The sequence below is a fragment of the Watersipora subatra genome, chromosome 5 (genome assembly GCF_963576615.1).
Source record: "Watersipora subatra chromosome 5, tzWatSuba1.1, whole genome shotgun sequence".
Classification (NCBI taxonomy): Eukaryota; Metazoa; Bryozoa; class Gymnolaemata; order Cheilostomatida; family Watersiporidae; genus Watersipora; species Watersipora subatra.
Window position 1 is genome coordinate 28,325,914 of NC_088712.1, and position 14,152 is coordinate 28,340,065.

A 14,152-nucleotide genomic window follows, 5' to 3' on the forward strand; every position below is an offset into this window, starting at 1 on the left:
GTAATTATATACGCAGCGTCAAAATTACGTGGATTATTATATTTAGATGTTAAAGTTATTTAGATATTATTGGATTATTAGAAAATTCACTATATGAATTATACACCATAAATATACGGTAGTTTCCATTGAACAAATTTCCATAAACAATCGCGAACAAATGAGACTCTTATATACGAGGATAGGATACTTTTAGGATAGGATACTTTTACAGTTTCCATTTAATTTGGTAATATGCCTGCAAATAGAGGCCTTTTTGTTATTTTGTTATCAGCAAAATAAAAAAATTACTAACATATGGGTTACAGAGATTTCGCCTACGATATGATTTGGCTACAAGAGCTTTTGTCTATAAGAAAGTTCAGCAACGAGAGGTTTCGTCTACGAATGGCTGGAGGTTACGTCTATAATTTCTGGATATTACGTCTACAGCTACCGTATATACACACACTAGGAAAGCAAGGTTGCCGACAACTTTGGCATAGTACGACATATTAAAAGACCGTTGTCATGCGGTTACAGGAAATAAAGACGCTATCTTTGCTACGAAACTTGCGTATTTGTAAGTTCTTTATGAATTCGTACATAATTGTTTGATCGATCGTACCCTCCGATTTTTTATTTATAATTAATGTAGCGTAGGTATTTTGATGCAAAATGTTCAAAAACAGTTTGATCATATTCTGAAAGCTGATTATTAAACTACATGTACATATGTACGCAGACATGAATCAGTGATCAGTTGGTTTTGTGGATTATGGCATTTTTAGCAGACAGGGAGCAGACAGTTGTTGAGAGTCACTAGTTTGGTGCATAACATGTATAAATTGTTATCTAGTGTCTCTCAGGAATAGGTTCCTAGACCTCTTTTTTGTTTTTATTATACATTAATGATTTGCCTAAAAACTGATTTTTAAATGTAGATTGTTTACAGATTATGCTGTGCTCTACGATGCTAGATCGTGGCATTGTGTTTACGCAGGGATTTAAACGCGTTAAAAGAGTGAGCCAAAGACTGGCAACTGTCTTTCAATATTTAAACAAATGTTCAGTGTATACTGCAGAAGAAGAGAACTTATCAATCTCTTATCAAATACAAGGAAGTTATGTCAAAAGTTGTCACAACCATCAATTTTTTGGTATTGAGTTTTTGTATCATCTCTCTTTGATTAAATGTGTTGACAATATTGCAAGCAAAGTGCTTAGAGCTCTGGCAATACTGCAAAGACTACTAAAGCTAAGGTTCTTGCCTACAAGACCCTAGTGAGATCTGGGCTAGAATATGTGTGTTAGACACGGGATCCTGTATGTACTTTTAAAAAGTTTTGAAGAGGTTCAAAATAAGGTTCTCGAGTTTATCTTTAACATCAAAGGGATTGTTAGCTTCTCAAAACCTAGATTAAATACAGGTATTGATTTACTACAGGAAAGGAGAAAATTAATTAAGTGCGCTCATCTCTTGATAGTGCATCAATCTGGTTTGATTCTGTTTGGTATTGCTGAAGCTGGCCATTCTCATAATATACGACGTCAATGTCTCCATTTACTTGCAATATTAGCTCAGTATCTTACAACGCAATGTTTTGCTAAAAACTATAAGAGAATTGCTTGAAACTGTTTCATAACTGCTCCTACGGAGAAACTCAAGTGTAGCGTATGTTATGAAAAAAGAAAAAAAGGAACAAAATTGGGGTTTCTGATAATATAGTAGTTTTCACACCTCTTATTCCGTCTGGTAGTCTGTGAGGAAAAACCAACAATTAGATTTAGAATTATCATGGTTGTAATACACGCTATGGGTGATCGTTCTCAAAATACGAAAGTATTGGTAAAAATATAATTGTAGGCTACGTAATAGGTTTGCAATCGACCATTTCATCATACGATAAAAATTATAAATGTTTTTATGTGAGGAATAGTGTATGTAACAGAGGCAAAATGTAAGTGCTGTAATGTATTTTTAAAGGGATTTTTACTGAGGTTGAGAGGTATACTCTTTGAAAACTAGAAGCAATCGAATTAACGGAGTTTCGTGGATTTTAAAAGTTTATCAGTTCCAAGTCTTATAGAAACAGACCACTTTTTGTTGTGGTCTGTTGTGGTCCACCAAAGCCTACAGAGGAGTTGACAATCTTATGTGTTTCATCCTAAGTGTATTTGTGTTCTATTTTGTTAACTGTGCATATCTCAAGATCAGTAGTGACAAAGCGCTGCAGTCATCGAAAACCCTTTTAGTTGGGAAGTAGGAAAGAGTGAATTCGCAAAAGTGGAGTGAAATAAATGTAGATTGTTGTTAACATTTAAAGGGTGCGCATTGAATCTTTCATCTGTTTAAAGTTCAAAAAGGTTCTATGCATAAAGTTTCTATCTTATACCGCTTGTGTTTTTTTGATGCTACCAATGCTTGGTTACAGATTTATGTTCTCTTAAACATATTTTCACTACAACTAAGTGAATAACTCATATTCAGTATGTGGTAAATTCAGATTAGGTCGAAAAGATAATGGTCAAAATCATTGTTGCCGACAGACCATTTGTCAAATTCAGAAACAATTCGTCGAACTTTATAGACTTTTGTATTGAAAATACATGTATAAAGGTCCAAACACACTAGGCGAATTTATCGCGAGCGCCATGAGGAGGGCGAATATATCGCTGGCAGGTGCATAAACACACTTGAGCGATTCACTAGCAAACGATATAAAGGGCACGCTCACAAACTGCCAATAAAATTCCGTATCATTAGTTTCTTCGTTGTTAATAAATTTAGGTTAGTCAATATGGCGCCGTCTAGGTGACAATGTAAACAAATTACGCATTTGTTATTAAACCTATCTCACTTTCATGGATTGTACACTGCCTACACTACAAAAAGACATAAGAAAAAACAATTATAGAATTTTTAACTAATGTTTTTTACGATTTTTATACATATTTTATTTTGTAGTGGTTTTTTATACTTAATATATTAAATTTTTCCCGTTCTCAAGGTGGTCAACCTGCGCAACGATTGACTCCAAATGTTGGCTTTCAACTCGGATTTTTTGTAATTTTTGTTTGTTATGGTGTACAGGACTGGGATTGCTATTATTAAATTTATGAACAATTCAGTGTTCGTTCTGAAAATGTTTCAATCGTAACAAAATAGCCAATTGTCGCTGCTGTACGTTGGTGAACATCGATAAGAAATAATTACCCGCCATAAAATTGCATTCTGGTAAAAACTAACCGATAGGAATGCATCTCGCTAGCGATAAAGTTGTGTAGAGAAAGTCTAGCGTTATCGCTCTGCATGAGCACGCTGAGGGAATTCTAGCGCAGATTAGCGCTACGCAGCCCGATATCGCTCTAAAAATCGCCTAGTGTGTTTATACCTTTATGTTATCATTCTGTTACAATTCCTAAAAAGTACACATCTAACCATAACATCAAACTATGCCATTTCAAAAGATTTCAGTGTGTAGGATGTAAAACAAATAAACATATTATATATATATATATATATATTGTATATCCTTAAAGCTGTTTAGCTTTCAACAAATTAAATTTTGCATCATAACTTGTATCTTGAATCAAGAGAACACACAATGTGCTGTAATGTATATTATTACACCAATATGTCATAGAATTTCATAAAAAAACATGTTGCATGCATATCAAAATGGTGTGTGAAGTATTTTTATGGTACAGCAATTACAACATAGTGTATGTTTAACTGTTAGAGCTAGTACAAAATTATAAAGTTAAATCAACACCATGTTAAATATAAATTTACTTAATAGGTGAAAACTTACTGTTAATATTATAATTAATCATATTTTTTCCCAATATTATTTTCGACTAAAGTTTTGAGTTGGCTCGAGTTTTGACAGTACAGATAACTGAAGCAAGTGAGAATGTTGCTTGACTATAATGATTGGGTCGGTAGCTTAAAAGTGTAGTCCACACTAGCTGATCTTCTTTGCTGAATGGCCAGCAGGAATATTTTCCATAATCTAGTAATGGACCCTACTGAGTCAACACGCTCAGGTCAAGCGGAAATGCCATTATGACATCTGTAGTTGCAAAAAAGTCTGACAGAATAGAGACGTGTAATGCTACAACTTGCAATTCATTTTAAACGTAGAGATTGTTAATTGCTTCACAAGTTCTGAATTATAGTTTCACAGTTGATAGCTGATGATGACGGAGGATCTAGAGTATCCGATCGATGGGAAGGGTGTGTTTGTGGTCATGAAACTGTGTCAGCATTTCTTCAAAAAGCCATGGGATAAGCTTTCTACCCTCGATTATGATACTGACAAGGACAGTATCCTTGAGACGTTCAACCTAACGCTATACTCCCCCAACCTTCTATATGCTGAGAATTTAACTAATGAAAATAGTAGCAACAACAACTTTGATCGCTTCATGGACACATTTAGCCAACAGTTAGAAGAGAAGGATGAAGCTAACAAGGAACCCTCCTTTGTGATGTTTGTATTGATGAGCCACGGTCTGGTGAATGGAGGCGTATTGCTATCTACACCAGAATCCGAGAAGAATAGGGTGGATCCGTGCGATTGTGAGCCCCACACGGGTACTGGCGAATGTTATGTGCGCTACATTAGCACGCATATTATGAAAAAGGTGTGCGATGTCTATGGACATTTGTCTATTCCTAAAATCTTTGTCATACAGACTTGCCGCGGTGATGAACGAGGCGTTATTCTGGCAAATGGTGTGGACACAAGGATTTCTCGACTAAATGGAGTAGCTCCTTCGGAGCTTGAACTTTTTATATTGAACACTTCTGACTGTTTCTTATTTCGACCATGTTTAGAGGGTCATGGTTCCTGGGCCGGCGTGGAGGGTTCGAAGTTTGGCTCATTTTTTATAAAACATTTTTGCCAAGCATTAAAGCAGTTGAGGGAATCGGCTAATCACTCTGCAGAAAATCGCAAAAAGCTTTCTGGAGTTAGAGGAAGTAAAGATTGTCCTCATCCGTTTGAGCGTTTATTAAGCCTTGCAAATGAAGAAAACATGGAAGGTGGCTGGCTAGTGAATATTTGTCAGCGGACGACAGAGCTGGTGACTAACTGGCTCATCCATGAGATACCTGAGAGCGCTAAAACTGAGCCAACAGATGATAAACAGCAACCGCACTTCAGCAGTTCTCTCGCTTACAAAGTGTCCTTTCTGAAAATTCTGAAGACTCAATGGGAAGAGAAGGACCAATATTTGGCGGAGTGGTATGACAAGATGCAAGGAACAGGAAGATCAACCTCAGCTCAATCATTCTAATTCGTATTTCCTTTAGGTTTTAAGCTTTTTATCCCACTTATTTACAATGTGCAACCCACTTACATGTATTTACAATCACATTTCGGTTATGAATGACTTTCATTTATTTCAGCAGTCGATTTCCTTATATACTAGATATGTTGTGTCAACTAACATATATACATGTAGCTGTATGCCCAATTTATTGTCAGCTAACATGTAAAGCTGTACCAGCTGAATGCCTGGCATTGCATGAGTAATAAAAAATGTTTTGTGCAAAAAACCTACTTTCAATCAACATAATTATACAACATTTACCGTTCTAACTTTCAAATGAAGATGTTTGTTTATATACGTGAACTGTGTTATTTATGTTTACTGAGTTTATTTCTGTGTAATTCATACTGTACCAGCTGCAGCGCTTACTACAGATTTATACTGATTGCAATAGCCTTTTTGGCTATATGAGTTTACACAACTTTTTCACATGGGCATGCGTTTTTCTTCTGGTATGACTTCAGTAATATTTTTCCTGGTATGGTTTTACTATAATAACACTACCTGCAGTGTTTAACATGAGGCCATGAAGAATGGCATGTGTTCCAAGTATGTGCTCAATTTACTCCATGGTATAACCAGTTAGACAGTGTAGTGTATTGAATGAATGGATGTCCACAGGACTGGAGGCTGGAAGTTTGAATCCACTTTGCAGCAGATTTCTCATTCTTAAAACCTTATCGCTATATCTGGATAGACAAACATTTAGATTTATAGATACTCAATGGTTTGTCAACTCACCTATATGGGTCGCGATCTCAAAAACCATGGTTAAGTCCCAAATCACGAAGTTGAGTTATCCGACTTTGAAGCTGCACTAACTGAATTTATAATATTGGTAACGATTTTTGCAACACGTGCATCCGGACCAATCAAAGAGTGATCTTTCTGAATCTGAAGTCAGTTAAGCCAACAGAAGTCTCCATCCCTCGGAAAACCCGCTTAAAACCGTTGCTACGCTAGATGGGAAGTACCGAAAAATGGCGTCCGTTGAAAGTAATCGTTTTTATTTTGCCGATTTTAATGATGACCCTGACATTTTAGACACTTTTAATGAGTACTTAGTATTCCAACTGATGCCAGGAGCAGTGAAAGTCAAGGGAATGACAATAATATTTTTTCTTAACGATTTTTATAAGATTTAATTAAAAGGATAATTATTCGATTTTACAAGATCAGAGTATATAATGTTCGATGGTGTGTAATATTTTACTGTTACTATGTTTCTAAAGATTTTGTTGGTGATACTACTGCTGTGCCCTAAATCGCGATACTGTCAAGCCGTTTTTAATAATCTGCAAAATTAAGAACAAGTAACACATTTTCTAATACATATACCACTAGTTCTATGACAGCCAACTAAAATCTGTTTACATTTTTAAATTCAGCATAATTTTTTGTATATAAATACAGAGATCTAGATGAATATCACAACTTCTTAATATTGGTTGCTATGACGTTTTGAAATGTAAACACAATTGTGCATTGGTTTTCATTACTCAAACTCACCAGTTTTCTCAGAACTTTGTTTTTGCACTAATGGTGAACATGCATTCAGTTTATTGACCATAAAATCGGCTGTAATTGAAGTAGAATCAAATTTTTTTTGCAAAACAACTGCTTCTGAATAATCTCCTTCTGCTAATGTAGATAACTCGAAACTTCATACACCAGACAACCATGGTTTCTGAGAAAAATGACCCATATAATAGCTGTACACTCATGTATTATCGCCTAACATTTATAGCTGTATACTCGTTGCATTGTTAACTAGCATATATGGCTGTATATTTAATGTATTGTCAACTAACAGAGCTGTATATTCAATGTATTGTCAACTAACATATATGGCTGTATATTCAATGTATTGTCAATTAACATATATGGCTGTATATTTAATGTATTGTCAACTAACATATATGGCTGTATATTCAATGTATTGTCAACTAACATAATTATATGGCTGTATATTCAATGTATTGTCAACTAACATATATGGCTGTATATTCAATGTATCGTCAACTAACTCTATACAACTCTAACAACTATAATCGTTGCATTGTCAACTAACATATATAGCTGTATACTCATATAATATATATCAACTAACATATAATATATATGTATTGTCGCGCCACTCACATAGAAATAGCCTGGGCTGTATCACCAAATTACCTGGCACAATGGCCCGTATAGGGAGTCTTACTGAAAGTGAGCAGCGGGACAGCGCCTGGTGTATATTTTAACTGATGTATATTCAAGCTTGTATACAAACAATCGACATGCATATTATCACAGGTAGCACCAACATATTATATAAAAAGTCAACCCGAGTTTATGTAGCATGAACAATAGACGAGTGGTTGCTATACCACGATTAGCAACAATTCCCTATACACGAGTGGTTGCTAATCGTGTATAAGGAGTAACACGATAAGCACAATGTTACTAATCAAGCTAATCGTATTAGCACGATTAGCACGAAAAGAACACGAATAATACTATAACATCTACAACTGGTCACACAGTGATCTTATAAAGAGCAGCCATAACTTGCAGATATAATTGCAGAAGAGGCATAACTGCATCACTTCTAAAAACTTGTTAAAGCTTTCGCTTAAAGCAAAAGCTAAAATTTTAAAATGATGGTCATCGAGAGAAGCACTTTGTGGATAAATTTTCATCCAGAGACTGAAAACTGTTGATGGTAGAACTCTGTCACCTTCAGTGAATTGAAATATTTTAGTAGTTTCGATTGTAACATCGGAGTGAAATGACTAGAGTGGTTCCTCGCTGGCCGATAGTTGATCATCACATAATTTTATCATATGATAAAATATGCTCTTTTCTTCATTCACAAGCTGTTTGATCATAGTGACATGTTGAGCATTCAATTGCTGACTATTGCAATCATTCAATGTCTAAAATAAATAACAGCAGGATTTCTAACGATATATGTTGGGCTATTCACAGTAGAAGTCAATTCATATAGCAGCAACCAATTAGATATTACAGCAGTTGACACTGTGACAAGAGTTGTCACTAGGTGTGGCAATAGTTGACACTAGGTGTGACAGTGGTGTGGCTGATTGTCAGCTGCTATCACACCTTAGTGTCATACTTGGTGTCAACTGCTAGCTGAGCTAGCAGTTGTCAAGTGTACCAAGCGTGACAGGAGTTTAGTTTCAAGCTATAACAGCAGTAGGCACTAGGTGTGCCAGCACTAGACACTACGTGTGACAGCAGTGGACACTAGGTGTGACAGCACTAGACACTAGGTGTGACAGCACTAGACACTATGTGTGGCAGCAGTAGACACTAGGTGTGCCAGCACTAGACACTTCGTGTGACACCAGTAAACACTAGGTGTGACAGAAGTAGACACTACATGTAGGTGTAACAGCAGTAGACACTTGGTGTGATAGCAGTAGACACTAGGTGTGATAGCAGTAGACACTAGGCATGACAGCAGTAAACACTAGGCATGACAGCAGTAGACACTAGGCGTGACAGCAGTAGGCACTAGGCGTGACAGAAGTAGACACTAGGTGTGACAGCAGTAGACACTAGGTGTGAGAGCAGTTGACACTAGGTGTAATAGCAGTTGACACTAGGTGTGATAGCAGTAGACACTAGGTGTGCCAGCACTAGACACTAGGTGTGCCAGCACTAGACACTAGGTGTGCCAGCACTAGACACTAGGTGTGCCAGCACTAGACACTAGGTGTGCCAGCACTAGACACTAGGTGTGCCAGCACTAAACACTCCGTGTGAGACCAGTAGACACTAGGTGTGACAGCAGCTGTAGACACTAGGTGTAACAGCAGTAGACACTAGGCGTGATAGCAGTAGACACTAGGCGTGATAGCAGTAGACACTAGGGGTGATAGTAGTAGACACTAGGTGTGACAGAAGTAGACACTAGGTGTGACAGCAGTAGATACCAGGTGTGACAGCAGTAGACACTAGGTGTGACAGCAGTAGACACTAGGTGTGACAGCAGTAGACACTAGGTGTGACAGCAGTAGACACTAGATGTGTCAGCAGTAGACACTTGGTTTGACAGTAGTACCCATCAAGGATGACAGCAATGTAGAACCTAACTATGATAACAGTTGACACTAGGTGTGACAGGAGTGGACACTAGGTGTGACAGCAGTTGATTAGTTGTGACAGCAGTTGACACTACGTGTGACAGTAGTAGACACTAGGTTTGACAGCAGTAGACACTAGGTGTGACAGCAGTAGACACTAGGTGTGACAGCAGTAGACACCAGGTGTGACAGCAGTAAACACTAGGTGTGATACCAGTAGACACTAGGCATGACATCGATGTAGTACCTAACTATGATAACAGTTGACACTAAGTGTGACAGCCGGAGACACTAAATGTGACAGCTGGAGACAGTAAGTGTGACAGTCGGAGACACTATGTGTGACAGCAGAAGACACCAGGTGTGACAGCAGTAGACACTAAGTGTGACATCAGTAGACACTAGGTGTGACAGCAGTAGACACTAGGTGTGACAGCAGTGGACACTAGGTGTGACAGCAGTAGACAATAGGTGTGACAGCAGTAGACACCAGGTGTGACAGCAGTAGACGCTAGGCGTGACATCAATGTAGTACCTAACTATGATAACAGTTGATACTAAGTGTGACAGCAGGAGACACTAAGTGTGACAACCGGAGACACTAAGTGTGACAGCCGGAGACACTAAGTGTGACAGCCGAAGACACTAAGTGTGACAGTCGGAGGCACTAGGTGTGACAGCAGAAGACACCAGGTGTGACAGCAGTAGACACTAGGTGTGACAGCAGTAGACACTAGGCATGACAGCAGTAGGCACCAGGTGCGACAGCAGTAGCCCTTGGAAGGTAAGATGATTTCATGCAATGAAACGCTTGTGACCGGTGAATACTTCATAGCAGAGACACAAGTTGCCATAGTGACTCACCGAGCAGTAACTCCTAAGTAGTAGCTCACATCTAACTTTTAGATAAGACCATGACTTTTGTTCGTTATCCTTACGGATAGCTTTTGAAGGGTCTTTGCTGGCCATCATTTCTTCTAAAGCAGCTGCATCAGAAAGGTAAGTGGGTATTAGCACGGCCCCCTATCTCCAAACCAGCCACAGGCAGCTACTTTATATTAAACAAGGCCACTAAAAAGACTAGGGAAATATGCTAACTATTCTGTGAAGATTCCTACATACCAGTTTTAACTTTCAACCATTAGAAAATGAAATGTTCAGATTTTAGTCTACATAATCACTTGAAAATGTAATTTTACAGCTGTTTGATTTACATATTTAAAATGAGGATTAATTTAATATATAATTTATGGCTATTGACTAAATTAAGTACAGTAATTAATTGACCAATAAGTAACAATGTTGGAAATGAGAATTTTAGTTTTTTCAACAAAGACGTTCAGTTATCTCGTACAGCACTGTAGATAGCAGCTCAGTAAATGGTTCATGAAGTACAAGCAAGTAACTATTATTAGAAATTGTCCTCGTTACTACTACAACTAGCCCAAGAAAACAAATCACTATATTGAACCTAAGGCTATTGTGTGATGTTCAGATCTTGTCGGGATTCAAATGCGTAAAAAATTGTTTCTTGAGGTATTACATTTGCCATGTTTGTTACAGGACTATATCGTGAATCCTGGTTAAAACCCTCGCTATATTCGCTGTGTTTCCATGCTGCAAATGGGTTCGGAGTTGCTTGCTGCTGATGATTTTGCACCCTATCGTTTCACTGATATTGTATATCTTTTAAAGATGTGCGATATATCCCTCGAAATAAAACTTAAAGTAGAATCACTTTTGGGTCACGGTCACTTTTCAATGTGTAGTCCACTAGTTGTACTAAAAAGTAAATATTGTGTCATACGAGCAACTCATCCTTGTCATGTTAATGTGAAGGCAAAAGTCAAGTAGAAAACGGGTCGCCAAAAATGCTTGCTTTTAAAATTCCGTCTGGTTTCTGAGATTTAATCTCTTAAACACTTCAAGCAATGCCCTGCTCAAATGGTAATCTTAGAAGTTTAGTTTTCCATGCAAATGCACCACAATCTATCAGATTAGAAACTCAATAATGCGCCTTCGGATGCATTAAGAACAACTGCCCTTGATGAAAGCATTCATGGATTGTTATTGTGAAAGCAGTGGAGTGATTTTACCTTGCTGAAAATCTACATGTCTGCAGTGCAATCCCATGCATCGCCGAGCTTACTGCTGGTCGTAAATAAAAGCCCCCTGCATATTCATACCCCCTATGTACACCACTATGTACACCCCTATATATACCCCTATATATACCCCCTATATACACCCCTATGTATATACCCCTCTGTATATGCCCCCTATGTGTATACCCCTTATGTATATACCCCCTATGTATATACCTCCTATGTATATACCCCTATGTATATACCCCCTATGTATATACCCCCATGTATATACCCTCTATATATATATATATCCCTATGTATATACCCCCTATGTATATACATGTACCCTCTATATATACCCCTATGTATATACCCACTATGCATATATACCCCTATGTATATATCCCCTATATATATACCCCCTATGTATATATCCCCTATGTATATACCCCCTATGTATATACCCCTATTTATATACCCCCTATATATATACCTCCTATGTATATACCTCCTATGTATATACCCTCTATATATACCCCCTATACATATATTCTCTATATATACACCCTTATATATACACCCTATGTATACCCTCTATATATACTCCCTATATATACTCTCTATATATACCCCCTATATATACTCTCTATTTATACCCCCTATGTATAGCCCCTATGTATAGACCCTTTATGTATACTCCCTATATATATATACCCTATGCATACCCCAAACACCAATGGACCCCTACGCGTATCCCATGCATATGCGTACTAATCTATTTGTTGGGACGCATATGCGTGGTACCTCCTATCTATCGGTTTGCACAAACGATGAAGTAACTTTGGCAAAACTTCACTATATAATAAGAGTCATGTTCAGTCTGTCCGAAAACACGGTTAGAAGTACGGAAAAAGATTGCATCATAAAGGGATCGATCCTGCAACAAGTGAGTAAGCCGTCCTGCCCGCTACCAACTTCGCTATTCTTTCATCTTCAATCGTTTTAGAACTATTGTGCATTACAGTATTGTGAATTATGATAACTTATTGACAAGCCTGACGATCTCTCATGGCACACACCGGACTGAAAGGCTACTAGTAGTAATAAAATATGACTAAACAATACGGAGATGTTCACACTTGTATGAGCGTTACATGAACTGACAGTGAAAACAATTCTTAATCGTGTTACTTGGTTAAAGATAGCAATAGTCCACTGTCCACTTTCAAATTCAGCACAATTATCAACTAAGCCTAAATAAGCAACCGTCCCTACTTTATATGTCCGTGATGAACAAGAGTCTAACCTTCACTCGCGTGGAAGACTCGAAGAAATGTTAGAAGATTGTCTGGCAGAACTTCATCTCCTGATTTCAAGTGGAACACCTGAATGTCCTCAGACCCAAACCTGTGTGTAGACCAAACACAGTAGTTAACCAGGGTTAATGACTCCCTGATAATAACAAACTCTGTACTGTAAAACCTCATTGAGGCAGCTCAGTGGAGGTCAAGTTCACACAGAGTTTAATAGCAAATGCTGAGAGATGCATGCAGAATGTTGATTACACAAGCGGACTGTCTATGAAATTATATGTGAAAAAACAAAATTCTGTTTTTTAAAACATAATTTTGAATTCTACAAATATAATTTTGAATCCTACACACAACCCAAAGTTTGCTGCATCCATTCTGTTCTGATGAAACTTTTTGGTGCCAATGTATTCTAACAATAGCTGCCGATAGTATAAGCACCTGCGTTACTCATTTAATAACATAAGATATGGCTCATCATCCAATAGTACAGATGAGACCATGCAGCCTCCTATTGGCTCAGATTAGACTACCAGCTTCTCATTGGACAAAATTAGACCAATCAGTGTCCTATTGGCGCAGACTAGAGCAATTTGAAGAACTCTTTGAAATCTTATGATTATTGCTTTGCTGACACCCAGATTGGGTCACCAATGTGACTTGTCATACAGGAGATAACCTTTCATAAAGCAGATAACTTTTCATACAAAAGATAACTTCTCATACAAAAGATAACTTCTCATACAAATGATAACTTCTCATGCGGGAATAACTTCTCATACGGAGATAACTTCTCATACAGGAGATAATTTCTCATACAGGAGATAACTCCTCATACAGGAGATAACTTCTCATATAGGAGATAATTTCTCATACAGGAGATAACTTCTTATACAGGAGATAACATCTCATACAGGAAATAACTTCTCATACAGGAGAGAACTCATACAGGAGATAACTTCTCATACAGGAGATAACTTCTCATAGAAGAGATAACTTCTCATACAGGGGATAACTTTTCATACAAAAGATAACTTCTCATACAGGAGATAACTAACTCCATATCTATTTCACTAAGTTGCATTTGGTAAATCTCAGAAGAAGCATTCACAAGTGTTGCACGTTCAATTTTTTTTTTAAACTGGCTGATCGAGTCAAAGAATACTGCTAGATCAGAACTTAGTAGAGACATGGGGAGTCTCTGTAAACTTTAGTAGAGACATGGGGAGTCTCTGTAAACTTTAGTAGAGACATGGGGAGTCTCTGTAAACTTTAGTAGAGACATGGGGAGTCTCTGTAAACTTTAGTAGAGACATGGGGAGTCTCTGTAAACTTTAGTAGA

The 14,152-nt window shown here is 37.5% G+C and overlaps 2 protein-coding genes across 3 annotated transcripts in view; one reads left to right on the forward strand and one right to left on the reverse strand.

Annotated features, from left to right (window-relative positions):
• The first annotated feature begins 500 nt into the window (after nt 1–500).
• Nucleotides 501–5,932, forward strand: LOC137396551 (uncharacterized). The gene is made up of 2 exons (XM_068082863.1): nt 501–562; nt 4,162–5,932. Exon 2 carries the CDS (start codon nt 4,180–4,182, stop codon nt 5,281–5,283), a length of 1,104 nt encoding a protein of 367 aa, XP_067938964.1. The 5' UTR covers nt 501–562; nt 4,162–4,179; the 3' UTR covers nt 5,284–5,932.
• A 1,617-nt stretch (nt 5,933–7,549) lies between these two features.
• Nucleotides 7,550–14,152, reverse strand: part of LOC137396456 (actin-histidine N-methyltransferase-like) — a 32,376-nt gene continuing 25,773 nt past the window's right edge. For both annotated transcript variants that reach the window (XM_068082741.1, XM_068082743.1), the window contains 3 exons: nt 12,807–12,907; nt 10,278–10,399; nt 7,550–8,240 (listed from right to left, as the gene is read on the reverse strand). In XM_068082741.1, coding sequence (XP_067938842.1) covers nt 8,097–8,240; nt 10,278–10,399; nt 12,807–12,907 — 367 coding nt within the window. In that variant the 3' untranslated portion in view covers nt 7,550–8,096. The remainder of the gene's footprint in view (nt 8,241–10,277; nt 10,400–12,806; nt 12,908–14,152) is intronic.

Bases quoted from the DNA above. Each gene is read 5' to 3' on its own strand.
- LOC137396551 (XM_068082863.1), top strand. From the start codon at position 4,180: ATGATGACGGAGGATCTAGAGTATCCGATCGATGGGAAGGGTGTGTTT.